The sequence below is a fragment of the Aphelocoma coerulescens genome, chromosome 1 (assembly GCF_041296385.1).
Source record: "Aphelocoma coerulescens isolate FSJ_1873_10779 chromosome 1, UR_Acoe_1.0, whole genome shotgun sequence".
In the NCBI taxonomy this organism is placed as follows: Eukaryota; Metazoa; Chordata; class Aves; order Passeriformes; family Corvidae; genus Aphelocoma; species Aphelocoma coerulescens.
Window position 1 is genome coordinate 74,622,664 of NC_091013.1, and position 27,741 is coordinate 74,650,404.

At 38.1% G+C, this 27,741-nt stretch overlaps 1 protein-coding gene across 1 annotated transcript; it reads left to right on the top strand.

Moving 5' to 3' along the window:
- The first annotated feature begins 759 nt into the window (after window positions 1-759).
- Window positions 760-27,459, top strand: MTMR6 (myotubularin related protein 6). The gene is made up of 14 exons (XM_069013356.1): window positions 760-860; window positions 4,761-4,877; window positions 6,822-6,984; window positions 7,919-8,076; window positions 8,784-8,912; window positions 9,962-10,096; window positions 11,182-11,314; window positions 15,539-15,648; window positions 16,695-16,820; window positions 18,031-18,080; window positions 18,862-19,062; window positions 19,609-19,743; window positions 19,823-19,949; window positions 21,772-27,459. The coding sequence occupies exons 1-14, from the start codon at window positions 837-839 to the stop codon at window positions 22,030-22,032; spliced, it is 1,869 nt and encodes a 622-aa protein (XP_068869457.1). The 5' UTR covers window positions 760-836; the 3' UTR covers window positions 22,033-27,459.
- The last annotated feature ends 282 nt before the right edge of the window (window positions 27,460-27,741 follow it).

Here is a 27,741-nt window from a genome sequence, read left to right on the forward strand (position 1 = left end):
TCTGACTGCAAAAATGTATTCAAAGCAATGTATTAATTCAAAACAATATATTAACAAACTGTAATCCCTAACAAAAGCTAGGAGGAGATAATCATTCAGCATGCATGGGTACGGTTCTTAGACATCCCCATGGGGTAGAAGACAGGTTTAGCCCATTGACTGATCCCAGAAGTTATGATGGAGTCTTCCCTAATTTCTCACTCTTTAACTCACTTTTATATTATTCCTTTATGTCTAGGTGGAGACTGAGTGACTTTAGTAATGTATCTTACTCAGTGAGGGGTGGTCGTACCTTGGCAGGGGGGTATCTCAGGATAGTACCTGAGATAACTCGGTGATGGGAACATGTATCAGCCCAAGGAGAGAGATTTCGCCATGGCTGCTGATTCAACAGCAGGACCTCTTTCTTTATCTCCCTTGGTTTTCAGCTGCTGTGCGGCTTATCAGCTGGAAAGCACCACCAAGTCCCCACGTCTGCAAGGATTTCGACTGAGCCTGGCTGCGGGATCTCCCCTCTGCTCCGCCCTCCGTTTAGTCCCCCTTGGGTTATACTGTGTGTGGGAGGTCGGGTGCGCCGACCGCGTTCCACCCGGAGTAACAACCGGGTTTCCCGTTGTGCCTTCCTTACCGGAATCGTTCTACCCCCAGTCATTTTCCCACGCCGCGCTTCAGCCGTTCCCGCCGCCCGCCGCGCGGGGGCGCTGAAGGGCGCGCGCCGCGCTGGCCCCGCCCCTTTGCCGGCGCGGCCCCGCCCCGGAAGCGCAGCCGGAGCGGCCGCCGGCCCGGCTCTGTGGCGGCGGCGGGCGGGAGGCGGCTGTGGTGGAGGGGGCACCGCCATGGAGCACATCCGCACCACCAAGGTACTCCCGGTGCTGCTGCACGGGCGGGGGGCGGCAGGAGAGCCGCGGTAGCTGTGGGGCCGGGACGGTCTGCCCAGCCCATCGCGCCCGCTGCGGACGAGGGCGTTGTTGTTTTCCCTCCCTCCTGCTGTTTTGTGGCTGGTGCCTCCCCGCGAGGGGCTCTGGAGCGGCCCGTGCCGCTCGAAGGGGTGGTGGGCTCGGGGCATGCTGCTCCACTGGGGCCCCATGTCTGTAATAAGGGGAAGACGCTAAAAATCCTGGTTTAGGGGGTTTTGTGGTGGAGTGGGGAGCAGGAGAAGCGAGCTGGGAGAGGACTGCAGTTGTTTTGTGTGCTCTGGATGTGGTTCTGTGAAGCTTTTTCGAGTTTTGGAGGCAAATCGGTTGTGAAAACAACTGATCTGTTTTCTTTGTTTTTGAAGACTCCAGTGTGCGTTGTTAAATACGCAGGCCGTCAGTGCGTGTGTAATGTGTTAGGCTATTAAAAAAATGTCAGCCAAGCTGTAGTTGACATTTTGGACTTCTCACTTTTATTTCCTAATATTAGTATGTTAGTATTCTTTGTATAATGAAGATGCAAAAGGAAGGTCTTTCTTCTTGTTGTGACTAATTTTTAAGTAAGTTTTTAAGTCACAGCTTTTATGGAATTAAATTTCTAATAGTATTTTTCTCACCTTGCTCATCATCCCTGACTGCAAAGGTTGCTGAAAAGCCTCCCCCTCTCTGCTGGGTCCTGGAAATTGTCAAGTGGTTAATTCCTGAACGTGGTAGTCTGATTTTAAAGTAGATTTATAGATATGTTTAGAGAAGGAGTGTTCGTATTATTGTCCAAATAGTAGATTTATAACCAGTAATTACGTAAAGGAACAGACTTTTAAATTTTTTGAGTAACAGCTTACATAACTTTTATATAAATGTGTATAGCTACTTTTATTTTTCATATACACGTATATATGTGAAACAGAAGGAAGGTCTCTGATGAAATTACTGTTAGTGGCACTTTATTAATCTTGCACCATGCTGACAGATTGGAGATAAAGTTTCTTTATCAGCCTATTTATTTATAAACATGTAAGTCCTTGTTTGGAAACTTAATATTGTATTGTTACAGTCAGTAGCTGATTTTGAAATTAAAGCTAGACTAAGGCCAACGAGTCTTGATGATCAGAGTAGCTGTTTAAGTTTCAGACCTGAAATTGAGACTACAAAGGCTGCAGGTTGCTGACTTCCTTGCATCAGACTGTGTCTCTGCATGTTTCTGGAGCACTGCTAAGGAAAAAAATACTTCATGTAACTATAACTGAAGAGAGAAATGAGCTCTGAACGCCATTTGTAAGATACAAGACTTACTACTTGAAGGAATTATTTTTATAATTCATACCAAAAAAACCTACACATTCTAAAGAATCACTGTGATGTTGAGAAATAGTGTGATATTTCTTTTGTTACAACTGTGTTTCTTGCTTAGCTTTTTGTAAGCTGTTGGTTTATCGAATACCTAGATGGATTAAAATGCATATAGGAGAGCATTGCAGGTATAGGAAGCAAGAAAAGTAAAGTACAACCTGCACTGTGGGTCTTAAAAGTTCAATTTGTGTGTAGGTTCAAGTTGGATCTCATGCCAGCTGTTCTGAGACATCCCTGCTTTGTCTATTCTGATGGCATTCCTGTTTTTTCAGTTTAGTTAAGTCATAGTGAAATAAACTTGAAATAACAGTGCTGTCTTGTGTAAATTAACTGCTGTACAGGGCAGCTGTTATCCCCAGGAGACAGTGATGGAATAGGTTTTATACCTCCTCCAACTTCAGTTTGCTGGGCATGGTGAAGTTAAAATTTTCTTAAAACTGTCAACACAGCTACCTGAAATTAAGATAAGCTTTTTGTGAAATTAAACTGTCCAACAGATTTATGTTGAATACGGAAGTGAGGTCAACTTAAAAATAACTTTTGAGAGTTTTATATTTACGCAGCAACAAATGATCAAACTCAATTTATTAAGTGTGGTGGTGAAATTAAGAATATGTGGTTTTACCGTGAATCTTTATAGTATCCTTAAGGGTATTTTAAAGCAAAAGGTAGTAGAAAAGGCTGAAAATTCTTCAGTCAAATCTGTTTGCATATTTGACATCAAATCTGTTTTAGTGAAAATACTGCTGGATTTTCTATTGGAGATGGAAAATTTTGCCTTGTTTGCTACATCAAATTAAATGACAAAAGAAAAAGCTGTATAATAAGCTGTATAATAACCTGAAACAGGTTTAAATGAACATATCACCTATGGAGGCTGAATCTAAATAGCATTTCAGTTGTCTTTAAGAAAAGTTTATCTATGACTTAGCTTACAGAATTCTTGAAGACTTTACCTATTTAAGTGGAAGTTGGAGCACTAATGGCTATCCTCATCTAATGTACAAATACAGCTTTGAGAAAAGCTGGCTTGTTACACGGAGGAGAAGGAAACCTTGCATGCCAGGATTTTGTGGGTTGTGTTACTGGAACAAAGCTGGAGCAGTTTCTGTGCACTTCTCCGTTTGCTGGGGAGGTGCAGTGCCTGAGCAATTATTGCTGCAGATCTGCCCTGTATGAATTCTGTGTTTTGGCTGTGGTGTATTCACTTATACCACTCTATACCGGAGGACTGATACCTTGGGGGTTTCAGCATAATGTATTTTAAGGTACTGATGCATGTAGTTTCCAATTTTTTTGCTTTCTAAACTGAAATCTAGAATACTATCGTACTGTTGATTTCTAGTATACATTTGTATTTCCTTCATTCTATTTTGTGTTGATTAAGTTGGTTTTTTAACTTTCAAAAGCAAAATTAGGCCTTTCTAGATCATAAGAAATACCTGGATTTTTTTCTGTTTTGTATGTACCTTTAGTAGGTAAATGCTAGATAAATTTGTACATAGGAATTAAAAATTGCTTTAACATCAGCACAGTAGATTTGGGCTCTTCCTTGTTGCCTCCTCTGGGTGCTGGTCTTGCTGGTGTGGAAGTTTTTGGAGTTCTGCCATGCATTTAATGGTAGCACAGAGTTTTAACTTGGCATTAATGAGATAGTGCTGCCAAGAAATAGAGGAATGTGTGGAGATAAGCCATTCGCAGCACTCCTTTCCTGTTCTTGCACACAAAGAATCGTGTAATGCTTGGTTCAAATAAAGCACTCTGTGGAGCCCGTGAAGTTCGGAGGAGCAGATAAAATGCAGGCTATCTAGAAATAATTTTTCTTTTGAAATATTTTCCACAGGGTTGAGATAACAATGTTGATGGAATACCAGGAGTCCTTGGCCCTTGTGAGGCTCAGGCCTGAATTATCTGCTTCAAATGCCAGCACAGTCCTTGAATTTCTAGAGGTTTTTTGTAATTATTAGTATAATGTTTGCATTTTGTTAAGAATGTATTTTGACTATGAGGCAAGGTTATAATAATATAGATTTTTGAAGTTGGAGAATTTATAAAAGACAGTACATAGCTAAAATTGAAATCAGGAGAGCATAATCTTTATGGCTTGGAGCCTGCAGACAGCCAATAAAGCATGTTGCTGAGATCAGCTGTTAATTCAGTGCTGGCACCTTGATAACAGGAAATTGTTAGTGTGTGTTTGCTGTGTTTTGGGGAAGCAGCCTAAAAGCTTAGTAATTAATAATTCTTACTTGTAAAAAAACCTGAAACTAAAAAAAGCTCAATACTTCTGTAATGAAACAGGACATTGGAACTAGTTGGTCTCAAAACTTGTGACCACTATAGTTTGGCCCAAATAGCCTTGTGTGTGCTGTGTTACATTTCCTACCATTTTCAAAATTATTGCACGAACTGACAAAGCCTTTGCTAAGTTAGGATTTACATCTCTGCAAAAATTAAAAATTAAGTTTTATTCCCCACTCCCCTTTTTTCTTACAGGTAGAGCAAGTGAAATTACTGGATAGGTTCAGCACAAGCAATAAGTCACTGACGGGAACTCTGTACCTTACAGCAACTCATCTGTTATTCATAGATTCAAGCCAGAGAGAGACGTGGGTAAGGATAATGAATGCTTGCAGCTTAAAGGCATGGGCTCTCCAGATGCATTTGTTCTTCCTGATCTAAGGTTGAATTTGTTTACTAAAATGTTCTTTGTTGTTCCCTCTACTCTCCTCCTTCATGGTATCATAATAAGTTAATGGTTCACAGATTTTACTCTTGCGTGACACTGCTGAAGTTGAAATCGGGTCATGTTGAAAATTTTGACTTTTCCTCAAGCTGCTGTAATTTCTTCTGTAGCCTTCACTTGTATTTCTGAATGCACGTGTAGTGGTTTTCTTTAAATAACTGACTGGCACCATAATTCTGAGGCAGGAGTGGGAGACCTGATACATAGGTTAAGCATCAGGTTTAAAATTTCAGAGTTAACTTACCTTGTAATTAGATTGTATTTAGGTTAAATGAGATAGCAAAAATCCTAAGATCTCAGGTTTGGTGGAATATTGAAGATAACATGCACTTTTTTAGAGCAGTAAGCAGCTGTTTCTTCACAAGTGTTCATCTGTGGAATAAAAGGTTTCAGATGGGACCACAGCTTTTTGTTGACCATTACCAGTGTTGTGCAGTCAAAGCTGGCTAGTACAGTAATTCCCATTAGTTTTTTATGCTCAGTGCCCTGATGGCACACATGTGGAGATCAAGTTGTGGCTCCCACTGGAGCCCAGCCACTTGGCTTGAGTTAGTGCCTTAAGTCTTTCATCCTCCAGGATGAAATATCATCTCCCTGGCTGTGGTTATAATTTTTTTTTTTTCTGTAGGTGTATTTTCCTGGATTACCCTTAATCCTGTATCTTGGTTATCTGACTAAATGCCTCATGGTGCTTTCAGGAAAATTTATTTTTCTATTACTTTTTCTTGGATACAATGTACAACTTTGTACAAACCAAACTGTTACCTTTTCCTACAAAATGGGTTTTTGGAGAGAACATGGTTCAGAAGCATTGCTTGCTTGCACTTCCCTATGCACATTAAAAGGTTTCAATTTGGAGAAATTGAACCTATACTCCAAGTACTGCATTTCTGATGATAATGCAAATACCAAGTATAATTATCATAATGTCTCCAAGGTCGTCTCTTTGTAAATGCGTATTTGGCAGCATAGTTTTCAGATGCCTGTCAAATTCTGATCAATGTTTAAGAAGATTTGATTGCTTCAGTGAGGTAATTGGAATTCTATCGAGAACATCTTGTTCAGTTGAGGTAATGTATCTGGACCTTGCTTCCCACAGTTGAACAGATGTTACTTTCCATGTGTTTACCTAAATCTTGTGTAGATTTGCCACACAGATAAATCTACGGAAGGCTTTTGTGTGTCCATTGCTGTGACAGTTCTGTTAAAGTGGTCATAAACATTTAGCTGAGAAACTGTCATGTTTATCTAACACAGTAATTGATATAGGAGATGTTTTTCTTATGTCCTGTTCCTTCTGTAGGTGTTAAATACTGGAGTTCTGACATCTTCACGATCTTCTCTATCTTTCAAACATTGAATTCTTTTCCCTTACTTGCTTTATTTTGCCTGAAAATTCTGAAGTATGTTCCTGTAGATCCTTTAATAAAATAGATATCCTGTCTGGACACTGCCTAATGAGATATAAGCCTGTCAGTTAACAAAGTTAAAAGAAGACTGAACAACCACATTGGATTTTACATTTCACTTTTGCATTTAGAAGGATATTTAGTGTTTCTTACAAACACTAGGTAACACTTCAAAATGACAGAAGAGAATAATTAAATTTTTATAAATTTTAGTATCCTGATCAAAATGGCGTTCTTGGATTTCTGCTTCTAAATGTATTTCTTTTTATAACCGACCAACAAAATTAGTCAAGATCCATATTCAGCATTGCTTAGTGTGTTGTCTTATATCTGCTGATCTAAACAGTATGCTGTTCTTATTTTTCATCAGCATGCTTACTCTTGAGTTTTTGTATGTCACAGATACTGCATCATCACATTGCTGCAGTAGAAAAACTTCCCTTGACTACTTCTGGCTGCCCCCTTGTCATCCAGTGCAAGAACTTCAGGATAGTTCACTTTGTTGTACCCAGAGAGAGAGATTGCCATGACATTTATAACTCTTTGCTTCAGCTATCAAGAACAGGTAATACTTGTAGCTGTAAAAGACTTTGCAGTATATGCATGGATAACAAGTTGGGGTGTGTGTGTGTAAACCATGTCTCTTTCATTTATTTTTTTTTAAATACGTGTAATGTAAAGTCTTACATGGATTTGGTATATAAATAGTTTTTTTGATTAAATATTAATCTGCATAAAAATTTAGAAGCTGTGTTGTCTGGCTTTTGTATGTCACTAATGTTTCTTAACAGCATGAGAGATCCCTTTATTTTTTTTTTTTTTGCATTTCTAGTGTTATTCCTGAAATTGTGATTATGAATTTGTGTAGTCTCTCTTAATTGTGTTTCATAGATAAAAAACCCACTAAGCAAATCAGTTGTTACTAATTTCATGCAGTTTCAAAAATAAAGCTGAAATTTTGATGCTAGAATAACATTACCAATTCAGCTTTGCAAGAGCCTTCTGTCACTTAGTATGGTCTTTTGCATTTTCTGCTTTGTGTTTAGAACAGTGCAAAGTGTCATCTGTGATAAGTAAATAGCATACTAGGAAAAACAAAATGTTTGAAAGCTTTTATTTTTTCAGAGAAACTTTAAAATGTAGTGTTTTGAAGGTCAGTAGGTGTAAATTTCAGTTCTTGCCTCCCAAAATAGTTTGTTCTTTCAGTTCCTATGAAATCTTCTAATAATTTTGCCTCTTGCCTTAAGTTTGTCAGTCTTCATTTTTTGACCTGTGCTTTGCCCTTACAGCGTTACAAATGTCTCTTCTGAAATAGGTCAAGCACACTCAGGAAAATTTTCATAACCTACTTCTGACTAAGTATCTGTAATTGTGTCAGTTAACTGTAGGATAGTTGCAAATAGATATTTCAAACGTGTCTAGTAGCTGTTATTTAGTCTTGCTTCTGTGAATCTTGAAGCCTGAGACTTTCTCTCCATTACATATTCTTTACCTTTCAGCAAAATATGAAGAACTCTATGCCTTTTCTTATAATCCAAAACAAAATGAATCTGAGCAAGTCAAAGGTTGGCAACTTATTGATCTAGCAGAAGAATATAAGAGAATGGGAGTGCCAAATGCTTACTGGCAGTTGTCTGATGCAAATCGTGATTACAAGGTAAGTGCTGTAATGGAAACACATTCTGCTCTGCATCTGTTTCTGATAAGGCCTATAGAAAACAGCCTAATACTATGAAATCACTTGGCTTGCAGTATAAGCAAAAACTTGCAGGGAGAGAGAGTTAACTCCTTAATCAGTATGCAATCTCACAGCTTCCTGATTGAAGTTTTTCCCGAGGCCTCATTGAGAGAGCATGTGTGCATGGATGCATGGGTTCTTTGGGATTGTTTGGAGAGTATACTTAACTGTTTGAAGCTCAGCCCCAGTGATTCTGGAGCTCTGCAGCTTTGTGATCTCTCTCTTAACTGAGCAGGATTCTACTTTAGCATTTGCAGTGCTGGTTGTGGTGGTGTGGCTGATTCTGAGATTAGATTTCATCTTACTTTGTAGTCTGCAAATACTAAAAAAAGAGGGAAATAATTGCAGTATTTTATTTGAAACACATTCTTAGCATTTCTACTGCAGAGTTGCCTGTATGAGAATGAATGCTGGTATGGTGATGCTTGGCTGTGTAACTTGGATAGCAGTTTGTTCTACTTTATCCATGGCTTGTCTCCTTTGAGTTATTTACATGTGTGTAAAGAAACGTGGTAGTGTTTATCCTTTGTGTCTTGATTCTCCTTACATCTTTCAAATTGAATACAATAAAACTAGGATGGACTTTGTGCCTTCCCCATAAAATCATTTTTGTCCGTGTCTTTCAGATTTGTGAAACCTATCCTAGAGAACTTTATGTTCCCAGAACTGCAAGCAAGCCCATAATTGTTGGTAGCTCCAAGTTCAGAAGCAAAGGAAGATTCCCAGTGCTGTCATATTATCACAAAAATAAAGAGGTATAGCGTGACTTCCTTTTGCTGCAAATGCGCTGAAAAGTATTTCTCAACACTTGGCAGTAGTTCAAGGGTTGGTAAGGAGGTTCAAGTACAGTGGCTTGTGTGGCAAGGGTGTGACTCAGGATAACCCTGAATACAGCTGACAGGAGTGATGCCTAGCAGGATGCTGAGTAAGCCTAGGCAGTTTAAAAGAAATCCTTAAGTAACCAGTTGATAATTAGTCGAATCTCCTAAAGTTTTCAGGAACTAACATTAAGGTAACTGAAGATAGCTTTCTGTTAAGGGATCTGTCTTCCTTGATATATCAGGAATAAAATCTGTTAGGTCAAAATAATGGGAAAAAAACCTAAACAAAACCAATGATGGACCAACAAAATAACAGAATTGGTTCCTTAAGGAGTTATTTGCAAGATAAAAAACTCTGTACAGAGTAGGAAATAAGATTTTGCAGAGGGTGATGTAAAGCAGCATGTACGAGTCTCAGCTGTGGAAGGAGAGGACTGTCACCTTGCTGAGTTAAAGATCTTGACTGATGAATGTGAAGCTACTAGATGGATTTAAACATAATTATGTTATTATTTAAACATTGGAAGATGTACCTTCTGAAATACAACATATCATTGAAAATTACATTACAAAAATTACATTAGATGATAACAAATTTCCCTTGCAATAATAAAATCATGTCTGCATTAATAAAACCACACTTAATTCATTCCATATTAAGGGAGTAGCTTGCTTTCCTAAAGTGTACTTTTTCCAGCCTGTACTTTTGTGAGTTTTTATGTCCATTATGTAAACCGATACCTTGCCCGTGTAGATGAACCTGGAAAACTGTTTTGATGAACCTATAGATTTAAGGTGTAGGTACTGTGTTGTAAGGTTTCCAAGAGATGCGCTTAAAAAGTTCAAACACCTGAACTTTATTCAGTTTCTGGGTGCTATAGGCTGAATGAAACTATTTGTTTCAGTGTCTTTTGAGATTCAGCAAAGCACTTCAAGTACAGGTGTTAAACTGATGCTAATTTGTTCTTTGTTGTCTCTGGTAGGCTGCAATTTGCAGATGCAGTCAACCTCTCTCAGGTTTCAGTGCCAGGTGCCTGGAAGATGAGCACATGTTGCAAGCCATCAGTAAAGCAAATCCTTCAAATCGCTACATGTACGTGATGGACACCAGGCCGAAGGTAGGTACTCTGGGTGCTACAAACAAGCCTCTCCTCCTGAACATCAGAGTACAGGGATAGAGTGTAATTCTGAAAAATTTGGAGTTAAGTATAAGCAAAAATGTTTTAAAGATAAGGTTAGGCCTCTCTATTCAGGTGTTTAGTTACTTGCTTTCTTAAAGAAGTTGAACCTGTCCCAGTAGTCAGCTAGAATCCACTGAATAGGCTTCTGAATTTTGAGAGGTGCATATAAAATATACTTAAATCGTAGTTAAGAAGTAATAGTTGAGTGGGATCCAAGTACTTTAACTGTTTGAAATGAAATTCATAAATTGGTGAGCTGTGACGGGGTTTCTTTTTGGAATGGGAGAGAGTACTATGTTCTGTGTCTCAGAAAGGAGGAAGTAGGGGAAATTCTGTTGTAACATTCTGAGGTCATCATAGAATGGCTTGAGTTAGGAGGGGTCTTAAACATCATCTCCAACCCCTCTGACCAGGTTGTTCAGAGCTCTGTCCAATCTGGCTTCGAACACTTCCAGGATCCACAACTTCTCTGGGCACTTTTCCAGTGCCTCACCATCATACTTCATCACTGTTTAATTAAATTAAATTCTGTTATTTTACTAAGTTGAATTATGTTATGACCTGTGTTACAATCTGTGGGTAACTTTCACTCTTTAGACCCATCTGCATTTCAGTTAGTATTAATTTCACTCAAGTGTCTGAACACAAGAGCTGAAAATGTCTGGATCTTACTCTTTCCTTTGTAGACGAGTTGTTTTGTAGTGTCTTTGCTCAGAAATGTTTGGACACAAGTAAAGATTTATTAGTTAGGGATATGGAGAAGAGGATAGAAATTAATAAATGCATTATTCAGATGTATCAGTTCTAAATATAGACTATTTCTTTTTTTTGAATAGATACTGTCCCTTTCTTCAGTGCTTTCAAGCTGGTTTGCCACAAATTGTGTATTAGAATCTCTTTATACTATGTGCTCTTGTGTTTTTTTCCCAATGTATTCAATTGAAATTGCTTGACTTTTGTTTCTTAATTTGATATTTTTATCCCAGTAATGTTTTTCAGTATTTTTATTTTCCTCTTTTAAGCTTAATGCAATGGCCAACAGAGCTGCTGGGAAAGGCTATGAGAACGAAGACAACTACTCAAACATCAGGTTCCAGTTTGTTGGCATTGAAAATATTCATGTAATGAGATCTAGCTTGCAAAAACTCCTGGAAGGTATGTTTTAACTGTACTAAAATAGTGTATTTGAAAATAGGGTAAGTGTTTTTCTGAAGTCTTTAGTAGTAGCTTATGCAAACTGCGTTGACATTTCTATGTTTTATTCCAGCTGTGTGTTTAGTACCAGTTTGCTGTGCTCTGTGGTAACGAATTACCTTAAACCTCGACCTTCAAACTGTAAACCCAACTGAATGGAGTTATTTTGAAGAAAATTGAATGGCACATACATCTTTAGTGAACTTTATTAGTATGTCAGTGAGAAAGACTGCTGTGTTTTCCAAGTGTGCGTCTGTAGATATATTTTCATTTACAGAATATCATTTCTTCAAGGAACACTTTGTTCCACAGCATTCACAATAGGCATATGTACAACATTTGAGCTCCTTGACCTGGTGAGCCGCTTGTGTGTTTGTAGGTGTTTGTAGAGAAGGGGCAGGAGGAAACGAGAGCCACTTCACCATACTACTGCCTGCCTCCTGGTGGTGAAAATGGGGAGGCAGAAATGTGTTCATAATTCTGTTAGTATTTTATTTAGGTAGACAGCTGAGAGAAAACTTAAGACATTTTGTGGAGTACCAATACTGAGATTAGAATACAGTGGCAGAAGTGAGGTTTCCACACCTGACAGACAATACATGTGTAAGTGCTTGGCTTCTAGAATTATGCAAGTATTTCCAGTTGTGGAGAAGGTTTATGCTTGTATGGAAGCCTATTTTGATGAAGGGATCCTGGCTACATTAATCAAGATATCTTACAGACTAGTGGTGTAGTCTTCACTTTCATTGATCCTGGATGTGCTGCTAACCTATTCTTCAGGCCCTTTGCACGGAATCCGACTGAGCTTTGATAATACGTATCTTTCTGCTTATTCCTGCATATGTTTTTTCCTGAAGGAAAGATGAGAGCGTGATCCTGAGCTTGAGTTTTTAGATTTAGCATAATCCCCCTTTCTCTTACTAATACGTTCAATTCTAGAAAACTAGCTAATAAATCTTGATTGTTATTTTTATTTTTATTGGGAGGCCTGCTACTGTGTAATAATGCCTGATGCAGAAGGGTGCATCACACAGTTAAGCTTCACAGACCTCATATTCCTTTCATTTGAATTGGCATCCCACCAGCAAAACTTAGTAAATATGTGTCTGTAACTTTCCTTAAAGATGGAATATGTTTTAGTTTTTCCTTGTGTGGAGAATTGGTTTGTTTAAACACTATTGAACAAAGTCATGAGTGATCTCTATTGCTTGTTTTCCACATAAGTTTTTTTAGTATATGAACTCAGTTGTTCTACCTCTGTTCAGTCTGTACTGAGATTCACTGGAGTTTTGCTGAATTCCACTCTAGAAGTAGGAGCCTCTTCAGGGGTAGGAAGGACACTTAAAATTTAGGGATGTATGCAATAATTTACTCTTCATCCCTCTCTAGAAATGTGCCATTGGTGGGATGATCAGGAAGAAAATGCCATGAAAATGGCTCATAGCTTGAAATGAGGAAAATGCTGTTTAGCTTCTGTGTACTCATTTCCCCTGAATGTGCTGAACTGAATGTTCTCAAATCAGAGCGTGATACCAGTGAGGCTGTTTGTTCAAGCACCATTTTAACTGGGACTGCCTTCAGCTGTTTGGGCTTTTTTTACCAAACAACTGTTATTCATTGTTTGGTGTGTGTCCTGCTCCTCGGCTCTGTGTCTGTCTGCCTGATTTCCTTCAGAACCTAATGATTCCACTGGCAAGCCGAATGTGAGACATAATCCTTCCCAACATCCTCTTGTAATGGGACAACACCATGGAGCATGCTAGGGGGATTTACAGTCTGTTCTTCATTTTGGATTCAGCTGTTACTCAAATATCTTGCATGCAGTGGTTCAAAACTTTTCTAAAATAGTTTTCTTCAGCGTGAACATGATGACTCTGCCCCCCCGATGAGCAGACTACAACACTCATGGGCGAAACTTCACATGGGCTAAATTTGTAGCTGTGACATTAAATACAAAGTTCAGTTTTTATATATTTAAATTACAAAGTTGCATAACAGAAAAGATTGAACTCTGATAAGCAAAAGGATTTTGTGTATATCAAGAGGGAGCATTTCTGCAGAAGATGTTTGGGGGAAAAGCTCAACAGATGCTGCGATCAGTTGCATATGTTTTTATGGTGGAAGTGGGTTAACTGAGGTGGTTTTGTGAGTTATGTGGAGTTTTCTGTATAGGGAAAGGGATTATCTAGGTTTTTTTATTTGTTAAAAAACAACCTCTGTCTGCAACATGCTGTGCTTCACTCTGCGGGTCTAGTCGCCTCCTGAACTACTGCCTGAGGCTTTGCTAGTAGTGTGAATAATGGCAATCAGACAAGGGAACATTGAGGTTTTGGGGCTTATGTCCATGCAGGGCTTGTGTTTTTTGTGATGGGATCCATATAGGCAGAACTATCTTGAATCGTATTTATTGTGAAGTAGCTGAATTATCTTAGTGGTACTATAAATGGTACCATAAATCATCTTTGACCTTTTAGAAGACCATAAGGAACTGGAAAATAACTTTTTTCAGCATTTAAGAATTGGAACAGTATCAATGCAGTTGATTGAATCACCAACCAGTATAAAAATGCCTGTGTTAATTCACAGAAATGGAAAGTAACTCTTGGGGCTCAACATATGTGTTCCTACCTCTGCCTTCATTTATAAAAATATAGAAACCTAGCTAGAAAGAGGAAATACTAGTGGTGAAATATTTCTGCCAAGCTGAAAATTGTGATCAAAAGCAGATTTTGACAGCAGTATCTAGGTGAAAACAAACTGAGGGCTGGAAGCCTGTTTATTTTCTATCTGGAAAGCTTGTGCTTTATACTCTTTAAGTTACAGAATGTGTGGGTGTGCTGTCATTAAGAATATCTCTAGACATGGCTTCGTCTGTCCAGTTCCTTCCCTGCAGATGTTTGAATTTCCAGATGCTTGACTATTTTCAGTTTCTTTCCTTCACCAAAGAGTGGTGGACCTGTTTGTGTACTGTTGTGACTGATGAGGTGTATGGAACCACTGATACAGAGAATGACTTGATCCTTTCAGCTAGCTCACATTCTCATCTGATTTCCTTCACATGCTAGATCTTTTGGAAGCAGAACTCTTGCCTAATGATGCCTTTCAAGGACAAAGGAAAGCTAGCTTGCTTTTAGTTCTTTTACTGATATTTACAGACTAACCTTTAAAAGTAGGTCTTCTGTCTTGGGATTTCTTGGTGTTTTGTTACCTCATTGTGCTGTGGTTTGCTAGATAGTTTTGTAGATGATGAAGATCTGTGGGTTTTAGAAAAGGTGCTGCAATACTTATTTGGAAGCCTGTCATTCTTCTAGTATTCAGCAGCACCTGGCGCTATGAATCTTCCTGAGCAATGGGAAGTGTACCAAAACTTGTTTGGCTGAAAGCTGAGAAACATCTAGTTCAGATACAGGAAAGCTCTTTGATGCAGTGATTTGAGTTTATAGCCCTCATTACATCAGGGGACTTGACTGAATATGGAGCTGCATCACAGAATGATTTGATGAATTTTGTTCTCTACTTTTGCTGCTGACTCACTTCCTTCCATGGTCAGATATAAAGATGATTTTGCAGCTGTTGTATCCCTACTGCTGACTTTCATCTACAGAACCTTTTTATTTTCATCTGGGGCCCAATGCTTTAGAATTGTAAAATCATTTAGGTTGAAAAAGACTTGTAAGACCATCAAGTCCAGCTGTTAAGCTTAGTGGAAAGTAGGCTTCCACTGTGGAAGAGGCAGGTATTTTTGTAGCTGCCAGCCTTGGGTATTTTCTCTTAGAATTACATAGCTGAAGTTATGTTAGCCAGCAAATTTTTTTTTTAATGGCCAGAAGTTTGTCATGTTTGGACAGTAATGTAACTGTGTGAGTTACTATTCAAAATTGTACAAGAACCAGGTTACCTATCCTAGTGGGGATAACTACTGTATTGGAATGTCATTTTGTTAAAAAGACACAAAGATCTTACTCTTGTCACTCGTGGTTATGTAGTTCTGCAGAGTTGAATTCTGACTGGACAACATTTTGTAGTACCCCTCCCTTAACCATTTGATCCGAAATCTTTCCGGAAACCACCACTCAACTTAGAATATAGTGGATTAGAAACAACATACAATTATTCTTCTTTCCACATTTCAGGGTGTAGGTATCTGCAACTGCTTAAGGCTTTTTAACTCTTGGTTTCTTTCAGTCAGTGGCACAAGGGGTTTGTCTGTCAATGACTTTTTGTCTGGTCTGGAGAATTCTGGATGGCTGCGTCATGTCAAAGCTGTGTTGGATGCTGCTGTCTTTCTTGCCAAGGTAACTTGCATGAAAAGCTGAAACCTACCAGAAAAAAATATGTTTAATATTATGTAATATATAAAATTCTGCAACTGACCTTTTTGGAGGTAGGTGCTTAGTATATATACCAGTACATCTAATATGCTGGTTAAAGTGTTATGTGTTTCTTTATGATTAGAGATATTAAATATTCCAGCTAATGTTCTGGGATTTTTTGAATGCTATTTGGTCAAATTGTTGAGAGACAAAGGGATTCTTATGCTTCCTGCTTCTGTAGATATTTTTGAAAGGTGTAACCAGTTCGGTGGTGGATGGAACAAACTATTATTCAGTGTACCCTGAAAAACAGAACTGGGGCAGTAATTGTAAAGCAGCCAAGGTGGCTATGCTGACTTCATTTGGCAAGGAAATAGGATTCTGTGAATAACTGAGAGGAACAATTGCCTTTGCCAAGCACTTACAAAGCCAAGGGCTTGATCTCATGGGAGTGGGTGAAGAAAAAAACCTGGATCTTTGTTTTTGCTAGGTGAAATAATAAGGAGTTATCTCAGTTAAAAGTGGGTGATGGTCCTAAAGATGACCCTCAAAAATGTCTGAGCCAACAGGAGTTGATTTCTCAGCTGAAGCTAATAAGCATTTCCTATGCCTTTAGTTTTATGTAGCATAATGATGAACAAGTGGTATCCTTAATGATGTGTTGATGGCGTTTGGTTTTTTTTAATCTGTACTCTGTAATGTACAGTCTAATTATTGTTAGGTTTTCTTGTCAATTTAGTTTTATGAGGGAGAGAGAGAGAAGGGGGAATCCCTGAAGAGGTTAGGTTATGCAAAGGTGGTAGTGGAATTCCTTTTCTTTTCAAGGAGTTTTCTATACTTCCATGAGGAGAAGTTCCTACTTTCTGATAATATTATTTCTTTTCTTCATAGTAAACATTTTCTTGGCTTTGTTAAATAAGATGGCCTATGCTATGAGTTGGAAATAAATGTAGTGTTTTTATTTATTTACTAGTTTTTGACTTCTGTCTAGAAAAGATCATTGATTAAGAAACAACTGTGTTTTGCAGGCAATAGCGGTTGAGAGTGCAAGTGTACTGGTGCACTGTTCAGATGGCTGGGATAGGACTTCCCAAGTTTGTTCTCTTGGAGCTCTCTTGCTAGACTCCTATTACAGAACAATCAAAGGATTCATGGTAAGCAGAGGTTGAGTTGCAATGTTGAGTTTTTCCTTGGTAAAGAAAGGGTGTAAAATGTTTGAGTGTGAAAGGGAGCAGAGTAAACATGCTGTTCGGGTTTTTTTTTGTAGTTACAAGTGTAAAATGAGATCTGCGGCATATTGATAAATATTTCATATAGAAGTACTTTGCTACTTGAAAAAACCATTTATTTAAAATCTAAAAAACTGAAATACAAATAGCAGATTGTTTTAGTCACCCTGCAGAAATGTTGCAATGATTGCCTTTTGCATCCAAACAAGTCCCTTATCTATGACATAGAAGGATTCCAAAGTGCTTATGTGAGGTAGCCCATGTACTAAATTACAGCAGCTCTGTGTTTTATCATTTGTCTCCAAACCAACATTTTTAAAATCTAAAAATGACAATTCCCCCCGTGATAGAGACTTAAAGATGTCTAAGCAGTCTAAATTTCTTCATCTTTTTGTAGACAGAGAAGAATTTCAATACAATTATTCCAAATTTTAGACTAGGAAAATCAACAGTGTCCTTCAGTGACAAGGAACTCCTCAAAAATAGTACATAAAACTAGTTCAATGTATTGGCTAGACCTAACTGCCACAAATATTACAAACATTGAAAGTGAAGTTGAGGAAGAATTAGAAGAGGATTAATTTGTTGTAAATAGTGAGAATGTGTGTAATCTTTAGGGAAGTAATTTAATTTTTTTGGGTTTTGATTAATCCTTGCTTTCACATGAATTTCTGTGAAGGTCCTGTGTTGTTTTTGGTACTTTATAGTGAACAAAGTGATAAAACAAGCTGGTGTTGATATTAACAAACTTACTGCTAAAAGTATTAGAAAGAATATATTATGTGGTTTTATGTAAACTCTGATAGCAGGCATGCAATTTTTCCTATTCTTTGCCACAGAAAGTTAATAGACTACTAGTGAAATCACACAACATTTTTCAATTTCACACAAAATTATCAGGTACCTGATTAGCAAGTTGCTTAACTTTTTTTACTAGTTTTAGAAATGTACTTTGAGAATCTTGTGAAAAACTTCCAAGAAAATCAAGAAGCTACAAAGTGATAAATAGTTCTTTCTACTGTAGCTTATTGGACTCAGATTTAAAGTACAATATATTGATATCCTGTGGGGTTAATACTGTAGGTGTAAGATTGAGTAATATTATACATGACATTTTGGTTTTTTTACCCTCTAGGTCTTGATAGAGAAAGACTGGATCTCTTTTGGGCACAAGTTCTCTGACAGGTAGTTCACTCCTCCGATACAGTAACATGTATACAGTGAACCAAACTAAGTATTTTTAAACAAAAGACAGCTTGTATTTCTAGACACACTGCACCAGTTCAGCAATGAGTAAGCTGTTTTCAGTAGACAAGGCACTTGTCTTGCTGTCTACAGTGTATTGCAATTTATTGGAATACCTGTTGGATAATTGATTTATATTGCAGACATAAATTTTTAGTGCTACTGGTGCCTTGCTTTCAGAAGCTGATGACTGCAGCAAGGTCTGCACCTATGTATAGACAGTGCTGCATCCTAGCTATTTAGGCAATATGAAACACATAGTTTTGGTATCTTTAAAGATAAGTCTGCATTTACATTTACCTTGATGATGAAGTCACGCCTACCTTTAGAAGTCCTATATGTTAAGAGTTCTGTTTTTTCCCTTGATCTGCCTGTCATCACACATGACAATAGCCTTGCTGCTATTTACTGCTTATTAATTTGCTTTTAGCTGGTATACTCCACATGTTGACTGTGACAGTGTTAGACACAAAGGAACTTAACTGTCTTATGTTGCTATTTTGTACTTAATATAGATGTGATTACTTAAAAGTCAGAAAAACAGGTTAAATATAGACTTATTTCTATTCAAAAATTGTCCCAATTCTTGAAGTTAGGTGCTCAATTTCCAAATCAAAGCTAGTGTCAAATTAAGGTGCTGTCATTTAAAAACAATTGCAGCTAAGACTTTCTTGATTTCTAACTTAAACCAGTTTCAATCTGTTTATGGAATCTTTTTCAGGTGTTGTCAGTTGGATGGTGATCCAAAAGAGATCTCACCAGTGTTCACCCAGTTTTTAGAAAGTGTGTGGAATCTGACTGAGCAGTTTCCACAAGCCTTTGAGTACAATGAAGCTTTCCTCCTTCAAATCCATGAACATGTCCATTCGTGCCAGTTTGGTAACTTCCTTGGAAACTGTCAAAAAGAACGAGAAGAGCTAAAGTAAGCAGGCACATTGTAATGTGTCTTTTGTTTATTCTGGAAGACTAAGAACTTCCATGAATCTTCTTCATTTTAGGCTCTGAATAGAGGAAGGATTGGTAGTACTGAAAACTATGTTGAACTGCATCAGGGAACAGCAGTGCTTTTACGTGCTGAAGACAGTCTTTCTAATACTGGGAAAAAATCACATGTTTAATTTTCATTGGGAAAGTTAAAGTATCTCTTTCCTCCTCATCTAGTTTTTGTTGGTTTTTTTTTTCACTCTAAAAGTAGGTAAGCTTAAGTTTGGAAGCATCATGGCATTTCCTCTCCCAATCTCTTTTTAGGTAACCTTAAAATTCTTGCCTGCTCAAGACTCATAACTATTAGTAGGATATCTTCCAATGCATTTAGTTGGAAAACTTCTGTGAAGTTTTTATCAGTTTATTTCACACTGTATTTTAAAAGCATTTATTTCAAATAGGCAAAACTTGCACACCATAAGCAGTATCTTCTGGTATTCTGCTTGCAGTCATTGTGTTGACCTCTATCTCTTTTTGCTTTAAGACTAAAAGAGAAGACCTATTCCTTGTGGCCATTCCTTTTGGCTGAACAGAAGAAATACCAGAATCCTCTGTATAATCCAGACTTTTCTCCAGAACTAACTCTTTTGGAGCCTAATACAGTATCATTCAATTTTAAGTAAGTCTAAATAAGATACAGTATTTTTTCTTCAGCTCTGTCATTATCTTGCATAGTTAAACCTGTCTGTTTTGTGCAGGTTTTGGAGAAATATGTACCATCAGTTTGATCGAAGTATGCATCCCAGACAGTCTGTGTTCAATCTTATCATGAATACAAGTGAGCAAAATAAACAACTGGAGGAAGATATTAAAGAACTGGAAGCTGTAAGTATTACAAAATAAATGTGTACTTGTGACCTGTTCTTCAAATTATAGTTGTAATTGTGCTGCTGGCTTTCACATGAATGTCACTGCTGTATGGCCTAGCACTTTCACTGTGTAATGGTGACTTGGACTTTCACTGTTTGCTTCTATGATCAGTGCTCTAAGGCACTATTTATTCTGCTTTATTAATGAACTGTATTATGTGAAAGTGCTACTATCAAAGCCTTACTGATGGTAAGTTTCACAGAAGCTTAACCTACATTAAGCTATCTTTGGTAATGAGGTATCCATGTAGCTGCAGCTGTGTTGCTAAACTAAGGAGACTGAAAATGTTTTATTTTCATTATAGCTACTAAAATGGAAACAGTAAGTATTGTCCTTCTTTTAACTTCATATGCAGGTGCATGCTGTTGTAAGTCACCATAATGATGGGTCATGTACATTGTAATGCTTTTATGAAGACAGGGCTAAATCCAGAGATCAGATGTCTATAATTGACTTCTAGGTGCTACAGTAAACAGCCAGGAAAGGCTGATAGATACTTCTGTTACAGTCAGTTAAGGTGCTGAAACTTCAGAATAATACCTTTTAAGGAATGCAAAAGTCTTTTGACTGTAAGTTTTAATACTTGTGTGTGGATAGAAATGGTAACACAACTCCTGTATATTATGTTGGGAGGGAAAGGGAGGAAGTACAGCTTTTCTAGGAGGAAAGATTTTATTAGACTGATCCTCCTTTAATGTAGTGAATGAATGTCACTTAATCTAATACTGTTTCAAATCTTAATTTTGTATTTTAAAATTTTTATACAATTGAAGCAGCAAGGTGAAGAAAACTCAAGATGAAGCAATCTAAAGAATAAGCAAGATGGAAAGTGGAGTCTCAGCTTTGAATTTTCTAGAACCTCATTCCAAGATGTTAACTTCACCTGAGCCTACATTTCTCACTTGAGTGAAGAAGAGATGTAGTTGTTTGAAATCCTGATGTAGACTTTGCTATTGCTGTTGTCATCTATAAAAAGTTGATGTCAAGAGACACCAGTCTTCTGGTTCTAGTCTCAGTTCTAATAAAACACAAACACATCAACAAAGAAATCTGTTCACATAACTAGTGCAAACTCCCAGTTACTGGGTGAGTGAGTTTGAATTAAAAACAAAAACAAAACAAGTGAACAACCTGAACCATGGAACTGAAAAATCCCTCAATCCACCTCTTTCCTATTCTCTTGCTCATGCTGGCAGTATACATTCTTTTCCCCTTTCCTGTTTTTTAGTTGACGTTTTTTAGCATATTCATGCATTTGAACAAACTGTATTGGCATTTCTTGGATCTAAAGGAAAGGTCTTTTAGAAGGTTTTTATGAAGGATAGAAGGGCTTTAGGTATCAAACTGCTTTGTCATTAAGAGACTCATGGTCTTTAAGAGACTGCAAGATCCCTGTTTGCTGCAGTACCAAGGCCTGTCTTCCTCTGCCTCTACTCCAGAAAGTATTCCCATCTTGATAGCAACCAAACAAGGGGCAACCCTGGAGGAACCTCTCCTTCTCTTGAGATATTGATAGGCATTCTTAGTTTTCTGCTTATCTACAAATTGTAAGCAAACAGTGCTTGTAGCATCTGCTGTAAACTGTGGGGAATAAAGTCATAAGGAATGGCCTAACATTCAACAATAACTGCGTTACCTGTCTAACCTAGGGTATATAATGCAGAGTTCTGCAGACACTGAGTTAGCCAGCAAAAGAAGGGGATCCATTTCCTTTAAAAGCACAATATTATCAGTAAAGAGTCATGCACGCTGTTAGTAACTGTTCTTTGTATTTCAGAAAATAAAGCAGAGAAACGGCCAGTCAGATGTGGTCCTTGTGAAGGAACAGGAACAGACGTCTCGTCTCTCCCCCGTGGCGCAGAAGAGCCCTCCGTGCTTCCAGAAGGAGCAGCCGCCGGTGCCGGTGAATGACGCCGTGCGAACCATAGAGGGCAGCAACACAGCAGACAACCGCTACAGCGAACTTGTGTCCGAGTTCTCCAAAGCTGAGCCTGCCGTTGTCAGCTTGGAGTACGGAGTGGCCAGGATGACCTGCTAATTGAAATCTGGCCCTGTGTTCTTCTAGACTGATTAAATGGAGAGATGGGTCATTTTCAGGATGGGTCTGTGCTGCATGACCAAAGCACGATTTGTATATCTGCAAGTTTTGTCAATGTAGACTAGAACAGCATGCTAGTTGTCAAGTGTTTGCTGTTCTTTTAAGGGGGGGAAAAAAGATGTACTTGTCTTTTTGAAAGAAATAGGGCATTTGGTAAGTAGTGACTGAAAAATCAAGGAGTGGTATGTCTTTGGACTTAGGTCAGTTTGCACTAAATTGATTTAAATAGTAATATTACTTTATTCAGTATAGGAAGCCACAGGGCGTCTTTCACAAATTGATTTTATTTGGACAAGAAAACTTGAACTTTCTATTTTAGGAACTGAAGCTACTTGTATATATCTCATATGAATATGTATTCCCTTGCTTATTGTCACCCAGTACTAACTTTCAGTGTATTAAGTGCCATGGAAAAGTATGACATATTTCAAATCGTAAATAGTTGGCCTTAAACGTGTCAGATCAATGATTTTGTCCTTTACTACTGCAGTCTACCTGGCTCTGTTTACATTGTATTTGCTCAAATTTTTGTATCCTTAAAACAGGACTGAATATAGCAAATGAAGCATGCCTAAGCTGGCACAGCCTTTCAGCAAATAGCTATATGAATGTTAACTTATCACTTAAGACTTTTTTCTTCCATTTCCTCTGTTGTTTAAAATATTATAGATTGACCTGATTTTCCTCTCTGGCAGCTCAGTAGATTGAGCATCATTAAAGCTGCAGGTTGTCTGACCTTAAGTGTTTTGATTTGTGGCAAGGTATTTAAATGTGAAATAAGACATGTTACATAAGAAAACAAAACCTAGCCAATAACTGAATAGTCAGGTTCATTCAGTTTGCTTACTGTGCAAGAATGCAAGCAGAACTTTTAGAAATGTAGTCTACTGATGTCGTTCCCAAGTTAGAAAAAAAAAAAAAAATCACGTGTCTGAAGCTCATGAGAAACAGAGTGCCTCCTAAATGTTTCAGTAGAAGAAAATTTTGATTATTCGTGAAAACTCTTCTCATCTTGTAAAAACGTGTCCAACGTGTGCATATTTTAAGTAATTTTAGTATCTGGAGATTTTTATGTATTTGGAGAGAGGACAAAAACTTCTAGCAGTAGAGATCATGGAACACAAGAAAAAAGGAGGAAATTTACAGTTTGTGTGCTTAACTATGTATCTGTAATCTTTTAGTAAGGGTGAAGGATTTTCTGAAGTTTGTCTCATGATAGATTTTCTGATCATGTAACAGAATAAGGGAGAAAAATGTTGATCCATTTTTAAATAGAGGTATGAATGATAATTTTGGGTATTAAGATCCCTAATTATGTTAGATTAATGCTACTGACCTTTTACATCTTGATTAAAATAATTTTTGGTTTCAAATGAAAATAATTTCATTCTCATCCTAATCCCTGAAGTGTGTTTTGTCACAATTACTGGTGTGCACAATTTGACATAATTTGGCAGCATTTCCCTCTGCACCATATTGGATCCAGGGCTCTTAGCAAGGCCAGTATAGGTCAAGATCAAGGTGCACTTGTGGAGCTGTCTGGGAGAAACTAGCTGTGACTCTTGTATTGGGCCATTAATTCACCCATTTCACTTATTTAATTTTTAAAACATAAGCATTTCTATTTCCAAAGATACAAGCATGGTGTCATATTTAAAATACATTGTCCAGTTATTTAAACACATTTAGAATGTCTCCACTACAGGTTTTGATGGTTTCATGTTTGCACAAGTGGTGCCTTACAGGGTTGCAGCATGAGAGGTTTTTGTGCCTTGTTATTTGTTGTCTCCCCTTCTCCCTCACCTTCTGTATTAACTTTGTTCCATGGTTTTCCTTTGTAAAAACATCTTGTATATTAAGCTTGTATTATATCACAGTAGTGAAACAAACTTATTGCTGATAATATAGGTAGGTGTTACCAATTTGTACTTGTATTAATATTTAGCTGCTCTGGTGTGCCATGTACACTTTTCCTATTTATTGTTTAGAGTTTATAGACTCAAAAGATTATATTAAGCTTTTTTGCAAATACCGTTGTATGTTGTTTTTACTTTAACAGCCATCTGAGTGCCCCTGTATACAAAGCTTCTGGAGAGAAATCTGTTCCCTTCCAGTACTGTTACAGTGAGTTTATTTCAGTCTTCAGGTCCTTTTTATTGGCAGAGTTCACTTCTTAGGGAAAGGAATTGGAATGTGTTTTTATTTTAAATCAAGGTACGCACGTTAGATCACCTTTAAAGGGCCATAAAACTCTCTGCTCAGGCACTGAGCGTGTTTGCTCATCAAAAAATACAATACTTCCTGATCTGAAGTAAATATTTTACTCCAGTTAATATGTGAATAGAGTTTTATAAGGCTGTTTTGTAGAGCAACCACCTTGTAAGGTTCAGGTAGCTCTGCCAACTCAACCCCCAGGATCACCAGTGAGGAAAGTTCCTGCAGAGAGGCATCTGTCCCTTCTCATTTGCTGTTTAGGCCTAAGCCAAATCTACCTAAAGCACATGGGACCTGTGGTGAAGTGAATAGATGGTAGTCAAGGGAGCTCCAACAGAAAGCTTGGCAGGATGGCCAGGACTCAGCACAGTGGGGCTGTTCTGTGTCCTTCGAGAAGGATTTTAAAAAAAATCAAGCAAATTAACTAAAAAATTGTGGCAGAAGCCTAGGAAAAGAACGAATTTTAATTCTAATTTCAGTGGATGAGCTTTTCTTCATCCTGAATATGCTACTCCAAGAGCAGTTACATACAGAAAGGCACCTCATACAGATCAAAGTAATGTGCAGAATCCTCTCAGGCTGTGACATTAGTTTGTGGGTGGTATGCTCACCAGTTGCTTGGGAATATAATGTCCTAGACAGAAAGTTGGTATATTTGATTCTGCTCCATAGGTTGCAAGATTTTGACACCTGACAATTCTGTGCTTCATCTTAAGGAGGTCTCCTTAGGTGAAGTTTTTGAGCTTATACATTCTGTGCGGTGCTTGATCTTTTTTCTTTTAATGAACCAAGCTGATAGTCTCACCTGAAAAAACTGATTTCACTTTTGTACTCCAGGCAATTTAAAATATTTATTTGGAAAGAGTTTGGCTTATTTTTTGGGAGGCTTGCTAGTGTCATAAAGTATTCTTCAATACAAGTTGAAGTATCCAACTGTTCTGTTTTGTAGGGCGACTGCCAAATCAACAGACTAAGAAATTAATTAGGCAGCACTGAACTGAGCCTGTGCATTTTGTACCCATGTCCAATTACTAGTGACCTAAATCTAGGGCAGAAGCCTGAAGTCTGGAGAGTCTGTTTAGAGAACTGGAACAGCAGTCCTTCCATAAAACCGCACATCCCTATGTGGAACAAACGCCCTAATATTATGGTTTTGTAGAGGGAAAGCTAGCACAAATCAAACTGTGACAGTTTGATGTGTCTCCTCAGGGTAAGCACAGTGGAGAATGCCTTGCTGGGAAAGCTGATGTCTTCTTCTCTAGTTGCTGTCTTCCTGAGGCCTTTTGATAAAGTAACCCATCAGCAAATCTCAGAACTTGCTCCTCCCATTCCGGTAAACTGAGCACAAAACTGGATGCACGGTTGGGCTGAAGTGGGGCTGGCGTAGCTTGGCTTAAGTACTGTTCTCTTAAGGCAGTGATATAAATAATACAGGGAAACTGGATGTTAAAATAGCACAGGGCACATGTTGTCAACTTCGGTTCTGTAGAGTGCTGCCCTGCTCCGGAGCAAGTGTGACTGGCATGAGGGCCTCACGTAAGCATGATTGCTTTCTAGTTAGTTTAAAGATAATCTGATTTCAAACTAGATCATCCCCCCAGTGGTATTTATAGATCTTTAGGTCATAACCTAAAGGTTGCTCTTAGAACTCCTGTTTATTTGCTAATAGTTTCAAACCTGTGGCTGATCATAGGCTAAGTGTACTGGTTGTGAAACCTCTATTAACCTTTAGAATTAGATCTTTAGATTGAGGTCTGCTTGGACTTGCTTTCACCACTTACGCCACACTTTCCTCCTAGTGTTGCTTATTGTGGTGGTTGACAACCGTCAGATGTAATGGGCTTCTTAATGCTTTGGATGTTTCAATAACCTGAGGGTTCTGTGGCTTTCTTCCGCTACTCTGAAGGTGCACATCAGCCTTAGTGAACAGTGTGAGTGAATTCATGCTTGATCTAGCTAGCTTGACCTGCCTCCATGTTAAATAACACTGAAATTCAGCACAGCATCATCATTCAGTGGTGCAACTTCTGTACGCACAATAGGCTCAAGGAAAGGGATGGAGTCGGGGACCCTTGTCACAGCATGTAGCAAGGAACAGGACACTGCAGGGGTATGACTCATAAAGTAGAAGCAGTAGAGCTATTTTGATGTCCAGCAGCAACTCAGGGACTTGAGGTGGAAGGTCAGAGGCATACTGCTTCTGAGATCAGTTTCCAGGTCCCAGAGAATTCAGTGACCTGGTCCGTTAAACACTTGTTGCTGAGCAGTTCTGCGCTGGCATCAAGGAGCAGAAAATATATATGGGTCTGTGTTTCTTAATCTACTGGCTTCATGTAATAAATGTCCTGAGGTGATGTTGAAATTGGACCACAATATCTTGATTATTCTTGTTTATATTTTAACTCTTGAGGTCAGTTGCATACTGTTTGTAACTAGGTGGGATTATAGTTTTGGCACACACTCTTAAGTATTTTCCGTCTTAATGACAAGGTTAGCACATACATATCTTGTGCTTTGTATCTCTGCATATATTTCTGCTGAGTGCTTTTCTTGGAAGCAGGCAGCCTCGGTCCCATGATGCTGCTCCACCAAGCATTCCTCGTTACCTAACATTACAGATTGGTTTCCTTGCTTTGTTTTACTATTGCTCTTCAGCCTTACAGTTTATCTTTATGGCTGTCTGTTGGCAATGTCCCTTGACAAGTGTCTTTCCATCGAAGAAAATGGGTTTAGTGTTTTTCTGTCTCAGGGATTTTTACCCCTGAACTAGAGAACTTGAAAAGTAGTGCTTACTCTCCCCTTTGGGGCTTTGGAGTGCCTGTTGACTTCCACAGTTGGTTTGGTTACACATTTTAAATTCAGACATGGCAATTTAAAATAAATAAATATAAAACTTAGTCCAGTATTAGATATGGTAAAGGGAAAGAGAACTTTTCATTGTAAAATATCTGGAAAGACTGGCTGTTTCACTAGCATTTATTGCTCTATGTAATGTTTTCTGTAAAAGTCATTTATCTGTGTGCTGGGATCATGCTTGATGTATATTCCTGAAGGAACTTTAGCAAATGGAATTTTGTAGCAAGTATTTTATTTGTATGTGTTTTCAAAATCCATATGGCTTAAAATAAAGTGATCTTAATATTGCCAATCTAACTGGACATTAAATATTTATAATAACATATATAAGCGTTTATAAAAACTGTGTGTGAACACTGACATTTTCATTTTATGGATGAATCATACCTGATACAGAGTATAGAATACAGAAATGAGTTGACCTATTTATTAGTTTCTTGAATGCCTCTGTAACTTTTAGATATGGGAGACTGGCTCAGCTTTGTGTTACTGACTCGACTGCTGGCTTGTTAATTACAGGCACAACTCTGAGCTTAATTTAGGACTTAAGTGTCAGGAGAAGAGAGTACTGTATTTACT

Excerpts from the sequence above, each read along its gene's own strand:
- MTMR6 (XM_069013356.1), top strand. The coding sequence starts at position 837 with ATGGAGCACATCCGCACCACCAAG. Across the intron at positions 15,649-16,694 it reads CTGCTGTCTTTCTTGCCAAG|GCAATAGCGGTTGAGAGTGC; the intron begins GTAACTTGCATG and ends TGTGTTTTGCAG. Across the intron at positions 19,744-19,822 it reads ACAGTATCATTCAATTTTAA|GTTTTGGAGAAATATGTACC; the intron begins GTAAGTCTAAAT and ends TGTTTTGTGCAG.